General features: G+C 45.1%; 1 protein-coding gene across 1 annotated transcript; it reads right to left on the bottom strand.

The window, feature by feature from the left end:
- Nucleotides 1–9,284: 9,284 nt before the first annotated feature.
- On the bottom strand, nt 9,285–13,504 carry LOC101066737 (NDC80 kinetochore complex component). The gene is made up of 17 exons (XM_003974777.3): nt 13,402–13,504; nt 12,956–13,048; nt 12,629–12,712; nt 12,422–12,548; nt 12,072–12,244; nt 11,833–11,935; nt 11,657–11,746; nt 11,478–11,571; nt 11,286–11,386; nt 11,062–11,206; nt 10,774–10,979; nt 10,525–10,674; nt 10,364–10,453; nt 10,132–10,224; nt 9,929–10,059; nt 9,751–9,853; nt 9,285–9,673 (listed from the first exon to the last, which is right to left on the bottom strand). The coding sequence occupies exons 1-17, from the start codon at nt 13,407–13,409 to the stop codon at nt 9,545–9,547; spliced, it is 1,920 nt and encodes a 639-aa protein (XP_003974826.1). The 5' UTR covers nt 13,410–13,504; the 3' UTR covers nt 9,285–9,544.
- Between the last annotated feature and the right edge of the window lie 251 nt (nt 13,505–13,755).

Here is a 13,755-nt window from a genome sequence, read left to right as displayed (position 1 = left end):
TCCAGGGACAGAGACAGCAAAATTAATTAAACAGGAATTCGGTTGTCCGCTGCGATTGTGCAGTATTTTTCATGGGTAAATGGTCATTCTGGTTAACAGTGAACAAAACCCTCTTGATGGCAGAAGGCAAGACTGAGTTCACCATCACTTTATTTTTAATTTTTAAACTGTTAATGGATTGTTTTAGACTCTCTCTGGTGGTTTCATCACGTCGGATTAGTTTGTTTGGGACAGTTTTATCTTATTTTTATCTTATCTTATCTTATATTATCTCAGTTTTATTTTATTTTTTTGCTTCCTTCAACAATCCCAAAGTGAAGTGAAAAACAGGCATTTAGATTTAAGGGGTTAAGCGTGACAAGGCGAGGATTTGGACAGCCGACAGCTTCAGATGTGAGAACAGCGGCTGGCTGCCATGTCACACTTTCACAAATTCCTGCTTTTAACTCCTAAAAATCAAACAGGTGAAAATTCTGGGGAACTTTCGTTAAAATTGCTGTGATTAAATTGGGTTTGATGGTAATTGCCCCGAGTTAAGTGCCCCATTAGCTTCCATTAAAGAGAATAAAACCAGCAGAACTCCTATGGAGTCCTTCAGATCGCACGGCAGGGAAACAGACATTCCGGATCCAGATTTAGCGTCTTGCAGATTTTTCTTCCACGAGGAAGACAGATGGCTAAACTCGACTCTTTCTCGGGGAACACCAGAACCGTTTGGACGTCTTTCTGGAAACTGTCCAAAGAATGCTGCATGGAGAACCTCCACTACATATCACACCTCTGGAGGAAGGCGGAGATGATGCTGGAGAACTGCAGAGGGGAGCGAGAGGTCCAGCTGTGGAGAACCAGGTGAGATATCCAGGTGCAGAACTGCAGTTAGATATTCCTAGATATGCAGACCTGACAGAAGACAGCACCAAGATAGGTTTGGCTCATGAGGACATGGAGTTTGGATCAGGATCAGGATCAGGAACAGGAGAAAGATCAGGACAACCTGTTCATGAAAGCAAAAAGTGCAATAAGAGAAGGAAACTGGACCAGTCTTGATTAATAGGCTGGAGATGTGGGGGCGACCTGCTGTCAGGTTCAGGGCAGCCAGAACGAGAAAAAGTTCCACTTCATTTTTTTTTAATTGGTTGGACGGATAATTGGGGAGTTCAGCGGCGCTGGAAATCTTGGGAGCTGCCGGTTAGAGGAGAGCATCATTAGTCGGCTGGGGCTGCTGCTCTTTTGTTCCTGGTGTGAGAGGAAGTTGTAATGAAGGCTGATGTTACACGGGGTGAAAGAGGAGCTGGAAGAGATGCTCTTCTGCACAGGTGCTAAATACCTGCAGAGGTCTGCATAATGCATGATGGGATACGATACAAAACACCAGGATTTGCTTATTACCTGGCTGTTAGCTGGGGTCCACACATGCAGGCGTATAGAAATATATTAAGTAATGAACTCTTCTCCTCATTCAAGAGTTAGATATCAAACAATTAAATACCCAGTTTCTGAGGCAATATGATTTTTAATAAACAGTTGCATATTTATGTGCTTTTAGAACCTACAAGGATCTTTTGAGAGAACTAAACTGTGTCTCATCCTACAGACTCATGGTGGGACATGAAAGGAAAAGGAAGGCACAAATAACAAGATGAAAGCATAATATCTCTGCTAGATTAAAGCTGGATACGGATATTTTCTGTATGGTTGTTCTGCAGTAATTTAGGGTAAAGAGGGCCTGTGAAGTCCTCTCCTCCCATGAATTTTACCAGTCCGGCGACAAGGTCATTAAAGGTCAACCTCTCAGACAGATAGAAGCCAGTTTTTGTTGTACCTCAGCCTCCCCAGTCTTGATGGTTTGAAGACTTATATTAGATCACGTCTGTGAGATCAAGTTCTCCTCGTCGTGTATAAATGTTTAGTTTACGAAGGGTAGCAGTTGTGGGCAGAGCAACCACACTGCCAGCAACAAAGAAAGTTTGAAATGTAATCTCAGACACATCAGAGATGTTGTTGATCTTCATAAGAGATGAATCCAACCACCAAAGCTCTTGAATCTCTCAGCATGATTCATATGATCTAACATCCAGAGGGAACCGTCATGACATATGGAGACATTAAAGCTACAAATTTGAGAGAGTCACACATACATCTTCTTTCAATTCTAAATTACCCCCAAAAGGCTAAAATCCGTAAACAGAAAAGGAGGAGAGAAGCATGAGAAAGTTTAGCCGAGTCAAAAGCGAAAGAAAGCAGAGGAGGCCCGGCTGTTCGCGGCTGGAACCGCCGCTGTGCCACAAATTAACATGGAGTAACCACACCTGCCAGTCCACAGACCGCTGGTCTGATCAACACTCGTCAATATTACAACACACACCCATAAACATGTGTTGTCGGTCTGCAGAGACATCCTCTGACCCCTGCGGCAGCACCGTAATCTGAAACAAACACACTCGTTTCCAGACATTCCCAGTTTTACTTCTGCCTTTATTGCTGTTGGAGTTTAGTGAGGACGTGGCCGCCTGACGGTTCGCCGTCATTGCACAGGATGAGGACGTGGAACAGGTAAACGAGTGTAACAGGATCAGGTCAGTGTGTGAAACGTGTTGGCTCGCTCAGATGGTTAAATATTCAGGTGCAACCTGAGAACGTGTGCAGGCTCACACCTGAGGCACATCACTGTGTGTGCGTGTGTGTGTTCTTGCTACGTAGTGAGGACCAGTCCATGCATTTTACCCATTAAATGAGGACACTTTTGAGACGCAAAGACTGATGGTCTCATACTTTCTGACATGGAGATCACCTGAATCCAGCAAGTCGCTCTCACGTGACTCTGGAGATCCAGTTGCTGGTCAATCAGTATTCCCACTTTCTAAACACTCCAGACAGCAGAGATGGGGGGAAAAAAAGGGATTCACAAAAAATCATTTACATCCACAAATGTGGAAGAAATATGACAAGTGGGAGACAAGCGAGGGACGCCACCAAGACACACGTGACTACCGAGAAGAGGTGAAGGGACGAATAAAAATAACAATAATAACAATAATCTCTGTCAGGTTGCTGAGACCGTTGAGCGTCAGTCATCTAAAGCGTAACCATCAGAACAGAAGGGACCGTGGCTGCACCAGAGTGGAAGCCGTCCGCTCAGATGTGACACGCTGCATCAAACCGAGACGTCGGCCTCTAACCTGATGTGACAGGCAGCTTGAAACGGGCGCGGCGGTGAATGACACTGTCAAAACGGTGGAGAAGCGCAGCCTTCACATCCCGCCGGCTAAGATTTATGACCGAGAAATAAGCATTTGAAATTATTCTCAAAAGATTCTAGGAAACGAGTAAGTTGGCGCTCAGAAACATCCTTTGTTTTCTCTCACATGTGTTCAAAACTGCAATTGGATGCGTCAGGACTCCTCCTTGGGTTCAGTGGCTGATTTCTATACAATGGGAGGAAGTGGAAAAGCTGTTTCTAAATGACGTTGGACACATTTTTGGACAGGAAGACAAATTTATGGTTTGAACCTGGACATCAGTGTGGATATCTGAACTACTGCTGTATAAAAGGATTTATTTTTTTTGGTCAGCAGCTGAAAAACTACAAAAATCCTTCAAACTGCAATTAAACAGTGGGAGAATTTCCTGGAAAACCATTTCTGTCTGTTTTATTTCCTTTCATAGGGATCCGGCTGCATGAGGGAAACGTAATTTGGGGAATAACGGGGTCATTCCCTGGAAGGTCGTAATGGAGCGTGTGTTGACCATACATCAACGCACATTCCTGCCATTGTTTACGCACACGGCTCTGCCGCGCTGAGGTACCGAGTAGAACTGCTCTAATCTCCTTTGTAAACACAGTAGCGGTGTGTGTAGGTGTGTACTTATATAAGACCCCAGACCACCGCCTCGCCATCAATATTCCCCTCCCGAGGAATCAGCGGACCTCTCTCAGTCTTCATCCCGCTGCTCTGATGTCTTAGCATCTTCTGCTAATGTCTCCAGGCCTGCATCAGCTAACACGTGACTTGGCTTTCTAACATTAAAGAGTGTAAAGGTGTGTGTGTGGTGTCAGGGTGTGTGTGTGCTCCCTGGTGGAAAAGGAAAGAATATCCAGCTTCCTCAGTAAACGCCAGACTGGCATGTGCCCCTCAACCAGCAGCCACAGAAGCTGCATGAAAGCATCACAACAACGCTTGTCCTCCTAGTAAACACTAGAAGATCCGTCTTCTTGGAGACTGGAGGAAGACCTTCAGGTGTGGCTGCTGGTGCTCCTGGATGCCCCCTACATACCCCTTCCTTTGGAGGCTTTTCAAGACCTCCCCACTAGGAAGACCCACAACGTGCTGGAGAGCCTACACCTCCCATCTGGCACGGGGATGGTTTGGATAAACCCTACGCATTCACCCCCCCCCCCCCCCCAAAGCATTTATCTGTTTGCCCCCTGAGGTGAACAGACCTCAGAATCCCGCTAGACCAGATTATAACTCACAGCCGGGAAAAAAGCAGAAAGCAACCAGTCCAAACTTCTGACTCGTAGCCCCTCTTCAACCCCCCTCACAGACTGGGACGACCTCCTTGCGACCCCGCGGGGTGCCTCAGTAACCCCCACCCAGACCCGAGTGAGCAGAGACAGAGCTGGTGGAAACCTGATATCTCCCTCCGCATCACATAAAAAAAAGCCTTTTGCAAGTATAATGTGTGTGGAAGCACGCGGGAGCTTAGCATGAACAAATGGCACACAAGGGAGGACACACACGCGCGCGCACACATGCACTCGCGCACTCGTGCACTCGTGCACACCGAGGGCTGCAGTTATGTCCTCCATCCTGACCAATACACATCTTTTTAAGATTAGCCACAAGGGCAAATAAAGTGTTGATCTTTGCGATGCTTCTGCCCTTTCACCTTTAACGTAGACAAACCAGCAGCCAGAAAATCGTCCACCTGACTGTAGTAATAAGCATTAACTAAGGGTTAATTACTGTGGAGTCTGGGCCATTACCTCTTATCTACTATGTGTGACATTAAAGCATAGATAACATCACCATTATGTAATGAGTTCATATAAACGTATTTGATTTTAACAACATTTTAAGGTGTTAAATCAAAGTACGTAGTTTTATCTTGAGTTTTCCTTGATTTTATGGAAGATGTCAAACACTATTTTGCCTTTTTGGCATGAGGACAAACCGTAAGTGAAACTGAATTTCTATATTATTGAGGCGTCTCCGCTTTGTGTGCCGTCTCTGACACGGAAACTGCTGCTCCGTGCACTTGTGAGCTGCTCACTCGTCGACCCTATTATTGGACAGAAAACGGCCTGATTGTTCCGCTCTTCACCCGCCGGGCTCGATGGGAGCTGTCGGCGGGTGCGTGGAAGTCATACAGGAGGCCGCGACAACAGTGGCGCGATGAGAGAGAAGCAACCACCAGTCTCCCAACACCCGTCTGGACAGAGGGCTCGTGGATCCTGTCAATCTATTTGTCACCTCTAAAACCTGATGTGAGGAAACCTTGAATGTATAAAGACAAATGAACTAAAAGAGTGTGCACGTGACTAAAGGTGGGCAGAAAATAAACAGGTTTTATAAGTTCAAGGGAAAAGTAAGAATCAAACTCTGAGGTTTCTTTAACATTGTGTGTGTGTGTGTGTGTGTGTGTGTGCGTGTGTGTGTGTGTGTGTGTGTGTGTGTGGGTGTGTGTGTGTGTGTGTGTAAGATTAAAAAAGGAAAATCACATGACAGAGGAGCACAGGGGGATGCGTTATTATTCCTGTAAATGTCTATTATTGTTATTAATGACTCCAGCGGCCATCAAACAAGACGCGCGGGATCTTGTTTTTTTCTTGGGTTTTTCCACTTCCGAATCGTATTGCAGAGGGTTGCGGCGCTTTTTGCGCTATAGCAGAAGTCCGTTTGACTTCTGAATCTGGAGACAATTAAATGTTGGAGCGCGGATCAAAATGCCAGAGCTGCTCACAATGGAAGTCTAAAGAGAGAGATTTCAATATAAGCTGATGTTTTGACAAGAAGCCGAGAGAAAGAAAATAGCAGAGAGCAAATGACAGTGCTCTCGTGTGTGTGTGTGTGTGTGTGAGTGTGTGTGTGTGTGTGTGTGTGTGTGTGTGTGTGCGTGTGGGAGAGAGAGCGAGAGAGAGACTTCTTCTATTTGCTATGTATTGAGTACCAAAATATACATTCTACTAGTAAAGGGAGGGCATTTATCAAAAGTGGGCCCATAACTTCAAAGAACTGTGGGAGTAAATCATGGATTTAGTTTAGGGTTTAGGGTTTAGGGTTTAGGGTTTAGGGATGGATCAGGGTTCAAGATCAGGTCCAGGAAAAGAATAGATCCTGTCATCCACATCATCAAACAGTGTTTTTAAAAAAAAAAAATTAACTTGGTGAAAGGAGTAGATTAGACCATAAGAGGGATTTTTAAGAGCACTAACTTTCATTAGACTCTTGGATAAAATTAGATTAAATTAGGGTTTAGGGTTAGAACGTAGAGGTAAAGGGGCAGCAATGAAAAAGTGCTGTAAAATCATTACACACAACAAAAGATAAGCATGCAAACAACGATCCATCTAATCCAACCATGCACGCTGCCCTCCAAGGAAAACTTTAAAGAAGGAACATTTAAAGGAAAGAACATATAAAAGAGAAAGTTATAGAAGCTTTCAAAGGGTGACAGGGGGATATATTTATGGGTGGCCAAGCCTGAGATGATGATGGCCGGTAGGGTGTGAAGGTGGCCAAGGTGAGCTCCCGCTGTAGTGAGTTCTGGGTTTCACCTACAGTGTGTAGTGTGTTTGGCAGAGGGTGAATGTGGTGATATCAACTATGATAGTGGTGCGGATGGATGTGGAGCCGGGGGGGGGGGGGGGGGCTGTGCCAGTCTATGAGTTGTGAATGAATTTCCTGTTCCTATAGTGCTGGCTGTGGAGGACAGGTGGAGGTGTGATCTGGAAGGGTTAGGGTTAGGGTTAGGGTTAGGGTTAGGGTTAGGGTTAGGGTTAGGGTTAGGGTTAGGGTTAGGGTTAGGGTTAGGGTTAGGGTTAAGGTTAAGGTTAGGGTTAGGGTTAGGGTTAGGGTTAGGGTTAGGGTTAAGGTTAGGGTTAAGGTTAGGGTTAGGGTTAGGGTTAGGGTTAGGGTTAAGGTTAGGGTTAGGGTTAGGGTTAGGGTTAGGGTTAGGGTTAAGGTTAGGGTTAGGGTTAGGGTTAGTGGTTAAAGGGGGTTTGTTATCATGTTTAGGGTTAGTTCAGGGAGCTCCTCACAAAGATAGAAGTACAAGGCAACGTGTGTGTGTGTGCATGTGCGTGTGCACACGCGTGTCTGTTTCCAGTCTCCCACATCTGTACAGCAGAATATTCCATGTTGGATGGTGACATTAACCCATGACTAGCCCTCACATTAACGCCTCTTGGCTCTGCCTCTGGGCCACTGAAAGTCTTTTGGTCCCAGATGAAGCCACAGCTTGGTCCCTCCACAGGTCAGGGACCAGGAAAACAGAAACCCTCAACTCTTCTTCTCCTCCCGTGTTGTTTTCCCCATGGCAACACACACCCACCCGATCTTGGCCCTCCCCTTCACTACGGAGAAGCCCAGGAGAGTCTCCCTCGCTGGGGTCACATTGAATGTTCACGCAGGAACGTCCAGAGCATTAAAAATTCATCACGTGATGCTGCGAGCGCGCTGACCCGAGCACAAACCGGCCCGGGCCGACCGCAGGAGAACGGAACATGTGAAGAAGCACAGAAAGAGGAAACAGACACAAACAATCGTCCCGATGCTGAAATAAGCAGGCAGACTCCTGCAGAGAGCGTCACACGCACTCAGGCCACCGTGCACACGCCTCGGGGGGGCGGAGGGATACACAAATCATGATGTTCATGTTCACACACATGCAAAGAGACATGCAGTCTGTGGAGGGGGGTTTATGGATGCCACCTGTCCACACGGGATCAGATAAACACTCCCCGGTCCTGTTTGAACAGAGTTTTTAACAGTACCAGCCTTCCCCTGTTTCTTTAACTTGCTGCACATCCCCATGACACCGGCACACACGTGCACGCACATTTCTGCTCAGTGGTGGAAGTAATCCATCACATTTTTCATTCCCTCGCTCCGCGGAGCCCCTCACAATCACCTCATCTCTCCTCATCACATCTGCCAAAACATTTCTCTCACGCTCGCACCGTTTTCAAACACTCCCTCTCGTGAAAATGTCTCTTTCTTTTGTCTTTGTCTTTTTCCTCACCGTATTGACACCATGTGGAGTTCAGGGTGCAAGCGACTCCTTAGATCTCAACTCATTTTTTAAATTTGTTCTTAGCTGACAAGAACAGGGCTTGCTAGTTTTCTAATGAATAAATTAGCCAATTTCTTACCATTTACTTCTAAATTGTTAGCAGCGTCAGGGCTGGAGAAAACACCATCAATCACCAAGCGACATCAGCGAGAGCAACCGCATCAGCAAGCTGACATCTTTGTTGAAAAGGCCCCTCTGGACCCCTGAACAAAAATGGTACACAGACATTAGATGCAGTGAGACCCCTTCAATACAGCTTGGAAGTATTTCTAACAATAGCAAGATGCCATGATTGAGTCTTTATACAAAATATAAAATAATTAATTATAGTATATTTTAGATAAGCGTGCTAATGTTGAATATTAGACACGTGTGGATGCATGGAAATATAAAAGTGGAGTGGTGCAGACATGATAAAGGTCCATATCTGTTTTTGGAGCTACAGAGTTGTAGACAACACGGGGTCTTTCATTAAATTAATGAGTGGGATTGGATTTCTTTTGGCAGATTATACGGACCTTAATTATGCACAAAAACACTGTAGTATGAGTCGTATGGAAACTATTCCAAATGTTTATTCATTTGCCAGAACAGTATCTAATCCAGCAAAAGTCCTGCACTCAGGTTACTGGCCTCTACTGCTAAACACACCGCAGCTTTGGCACTGTTTATCAGTTAAATCCACAAAAAAGATTTTATGTGACTTTTCTGCTGCAACAAGTTTTTGAAATTTTAAACACAAACGGCCATGGCAAGAAAATGTTTTTTTTTTTTACTTTTTGTAATCACTTAAATAATTGGGTTCTAGCGCCCTCTGGTGGTGATGGACTCGATAACGGGGGACAGGTTCGAAAATCTTTACAACGGCAGAAGTGTGTTAGTAGATCAAATGAAACATTTACAGGCTGCTCAGAACCTGCATCATTTAACCTTTAGACCTCTGACGCCGCATTATTATCCCACTTTGATAAAAGGACAGTTCCAAACCATAATGTTGAAAAAACTTTATTGTAACATTAAAGAATGGTTAGAGAACATGAATAAGAGTGAGTGGAAAAACAGAAACACAAAGAAATGATGTGGATTTAGTTTTTTTTGCAAAGTCTGAATGCAGCGTGTTGGCGCCTCCTGGTGGACACGAGTAGCTCACACAGACCAAAAAATAAGTGAACAATAAAATAATCATTGACAAAAACACAAAAGAAGCCTCTATCCTCTCCGTGTAGAAAAGTTGGCCTTACGCACAAATTTACAAACTGTTTGCCTTGGAGACAAAGTTCTCCAACGTTTCCTTCAGCTTCTGTAGAACACTGTCGTCTTCTTCTACAGCTTTGGAGCAGAGACGCTGCACGCGGCTGTGCAGATCCTCCAGACACTTCTGTTGTTCGGGAACCAGAGCACAACTATTACACACTTATCAGCAGGTATCAAGTTACCAAGTCACGCTAAAGTTACCTCTGTAATTGACAGGTGGTTGGCTGCTGTGGTGAAGACGGACGCCATGTTGTTGGCGACTGTCCGCCTCTCCTCGTTGGTCTCCTGCAGCACCAGGTGGTACCTGAGGAGAGCACGACCACGTGAATCAGCTGCCGTGGACAGCGCAGAGACGCGCGCCATTAACGACGGTACTCACTGTTGTTGTGATGCCTTCAGTTGCTGCACAGCCCCGTCATACCCATGATTCACCTTCTTCTCCAGGAGCTTACGATGGTTCTCCACAGACTCCATCTCCTCTGCCCAGCCCTGCTCCTCGCGGGCCAGCTCCTACGTGCAGAAAGCTCTTGTTAGCACACATGAAGTCTGGCGAGACTGAACATTTGCCGTCGCGTACAGTACCTGAATTTCACAATCCAAGCGTTCATCCAGCTTCCGGATCTGCTCTCTCAGCTGCTTTATGTCATTGGATTTGTCCATGGTGTTGGAATTCACCTTAAAGATGTAGGCACACATATTAAATACTCAATCTGGAAGCTTTCCCCCCTGATACATCCTTCCAGTCAGCAATAGAATTTGGACAGGAAGGATCAATGTTTTAGTTGCGCCAGTAGAAAAAGGAAAACCGCGTTACTTGTTCACAAGACTCCTCCAGACTGAGTTTCATGTTGGCCAGTCGACTGTTCTCCTCCTCGACGTCGCTGATCAGTTTTCTCAGAAGCATCTATGAAAAGCGGCAGCTCAGAATTAGAATTGGTGGCCTCGCACTCTCAAACAACCGTCCTCATAACACACCTGTATCTGCGTTTTATGCTGCACGGTGTTGTTGGATCCACATTCGAACGGCCGGATCTCGAAGTCATGACCGCAGGCGTTTTCTGCTGACAGCGGTATCAGCTTTAGTTTACGGGCCAGCTTGTGGTACTCAGACAGCCTCAGCTCCGCCTGGGTTCAGTGCACAATGACAGGAGATACGTGACGGGTCAGGGGGAGGCGACAATCGGCCATTAAGTGTTCCAAACACGGTAGCGGCGAATGGCGCACCTTCTCCTTGACTTTGGCCAGAGCGATCTCCTCGTTCCACTTGTGCTGTTCGGCATCTTCCAGAGACTTGTTGAGGCTGGTGATAGTCTGCTGGAGTTCCCTCTTCTCTCTGTTGATCCTCTCCACATCAGCAGGAGTAAACTTCTGGTTCTGCAGCTGGACCTGCAGGGCGTCCCGCTCGTGTTTTAGAGACTCCAGGTGACTGACTGTGGAACAATGAGGAACCAAATGTAATCCTGGACATATTCCACAGGTAATTATTAAGAAATGGAACAACTTCAGATTTACCGGTGTTCTCTAGCTCATTAGTCAGCTCGGATACTTTGTTCTCCAAGTTGGCCTTAAATGAGTCCAGGCTGCTCCGGTAACTCTGGAGCTGCTTCAGGTCTGTCTGCAGCTTCATCCTTTCCATCCGCTTGGTCATGAGACGATCCTGAGCAGGGGACAGAGAGAGAACGTCACTCTTGCTTCTGTAAAAGTGAACAGGATGCACAGATTTCAACTCATCTCACCGTGTGGCTCTCCTTCTCCAGTCGCTCCATCTCCTCACTCAGTATTTGCTGCTTCTCCTCCATTGAAGACAGCAGAGCTTCATCAACATTGTAGAGTTTCTCTGTGAAAACAATGATACAACTTTCATTTTGTATCTAAAAACTAGGCATTTTCAACTTAGTTGTATGAGTCATATTGGTGGCAGTCCTCACTCAATTTTGAGAGGAAAAGTTCCTCCTCATCCTCAAATGAGTCTTCACCCTGCATGAACTTGGAGTACGTCTCGGCTGTGTAGTCCAGGAAGAGCTGTACATAAAACATGTAAAACAGACCGCTTGACAAGAGTTTTGCAGTATTTAAGCGATGACATTTGCACCCAGAGGTTCAAAACCTTGTTATATTCAGCGCCTTCTTCGATGTTGTCAGTGTCCTCGCAGAAGTCACTGAACAGCAACTCCTGCTTGCTCAAACTCCACTTGATCTGATGGAGAACACACACAGTGCTGCTTTTAATCAAAGTCATCCGCAACATGTAGGATTTACGTCATCAGCACGAGCGTTGCCCACCTTGACATTATCAATCAGCCACATGAGTGCGCCGAGGGCCTGCGGCCATGTGTGAGGAGCACCAACAGAATACATGGAAGACTTGGAGAGAACAAACGGGTACCTTGAATTAGACGGGGAGAAATGAGACAGCAAGCACTGTAATGATAACCACACATTAATTATCTTATCTAATATGAGAAAATTCCATGTTGCATTTAAAATACTTAATATTTTTAAAAAAAACAAAAACACTTCACCTCAGGGATTTTAAAATGGCTGGAACCTCCTCCTCAACTTTTGAAGTTGGCATCTCAAATGTTGGGTCTAATTGTCGGTAGATGAATTCAAACACCTTTACAAACTCCTTGGTTGAGGGAGACTGAAGGGTCTTGGATGACAAAGTGCCTGTGTAACCCTGTTCAGTCAGAAACTAGAAAAACATGACAGAGAGCATGGAGATCAAATAATTGACTCCCAGTCATAATAACAACCATCAGTGTCCCTTGGTCGAGATGACCTGTCAGCAGCCTCTGTGCATAATCAAGTTCAACTTTCAAGAAGTGTTGTGTTGGTAGAAACAGAATGTTGAAAACGTTGTGGCCTTTACCTCGTGCAGCTGTCTGATGCACTGCTGCACAAAGGACTTGTCATGCAGAGGCCTGGAATCTTTAATCTTCTCAGTTCCACCAAACCCGGACATGGTGCTGTTGCGAGGCATGCTGGCCCCGCTAGTGCTGCAGATTCAAAATAAACATCCAAATGTCTCTTTGATAAAAACATCACACTATGTTGAGTCAAAATATTGTTTACGTACCGGGGACCAAAGAAACTGGTTCTCCTCTCAGAGGTTACAGAATTTGGCTTAGGTATGTTGAGTTTACCAAACGAAGGCTGTTTACTGGAAAAAGAATGTTTTCCAAAATTAAAAAAGGTCAGAATTCTATTTTCCATTACACATATAATAAACTGGAAGCCTCCCTAAAAGAATATTCTACCCACAGATGAGCTCAGTCCACGTTAAAAGTATATTTTATATGCAACCTTTTATTTGAAGCTGTTCAACAGGAATTCTATGAATGGCTAAAAACGTTATGCTAAACCAAAACAATGTTGTTTTGTTCATTGTTTAGACTGAACCAACCTCTGGGGTGTTGCATACACCATGCTCATCCTGTTGTTGTCCAGCACTCGCATTGGCAGCTCCGATGGTCTGCCTGCTCGACTCAACCTTCCACTGGACACAAATGATGGCGAATTACCGTCATGGTTATAACGCAACAAGTCTGTCAGAACAACCATCCAGGCTACATTTATTTGCATGTCAAGCAGACAGATGGCTGACGTTAACGATGTTACATACGTCTGGAAACGTAAACCCCTCTGGTGATAATAATAAAATTACAACAAATTGTAACTGTTAATGTGGTCGTATCTAAAAATTAATTAGCAGAGGCTAACTATGGCTAATGTTGTTTAGCTACACGGCTGCTCGCTAATATCTTAAAAACGATGAACGTGTAAATTTGGAATACCTATGACGCATTTTTAGCAAATGTTTGTTTATGTTTAAACAGATTTCTTACGTACCGGTCCATAGTTGTGTTTAGAATGTTATTGCTGAGCGAATAGATGCAGCATCCGAACGTACAATAAGCCCCCGCCAAAAGTTTAAATCCGGAAGACGATGACATCAGACTACGGAAAGCCATTTGGCCCAAGAATCCCAGCGCGCCCGTATCACGAACCGCACAATCTCACAAAATACGCAGGGGAAAGTAAAGCGGGTACATTGTTTACCCGGTTTGACCGACCATTAATGCATAAAACCTAAAATAAAAATTCCTACATGTCCTCTGAGAAAGTATAATACAGGGATATTGATTGCTGACTTTATTTCTGCCTCACAAGTACAGCTCTTTAAAAATATTAAATTTCAGAAAC

The sequence above is a fragment of the Takifugu rubripes genome, chromosome 21, assembly GCF_901000725.2.
Source record: "Takifugu rubripes chromosome 21, fTakRub1.2, whole genome shotgun sequence".
Lineage (NCBI taxonomy): Eukaryota > Metazoa > Chordata > Actinopteri > Tetraodontiformes > Tetraodontidae > Takifugu > Takifugu rubripes.
This window is presented reverse-complemented; position numbering and strand designations above follow the sequence as displayed.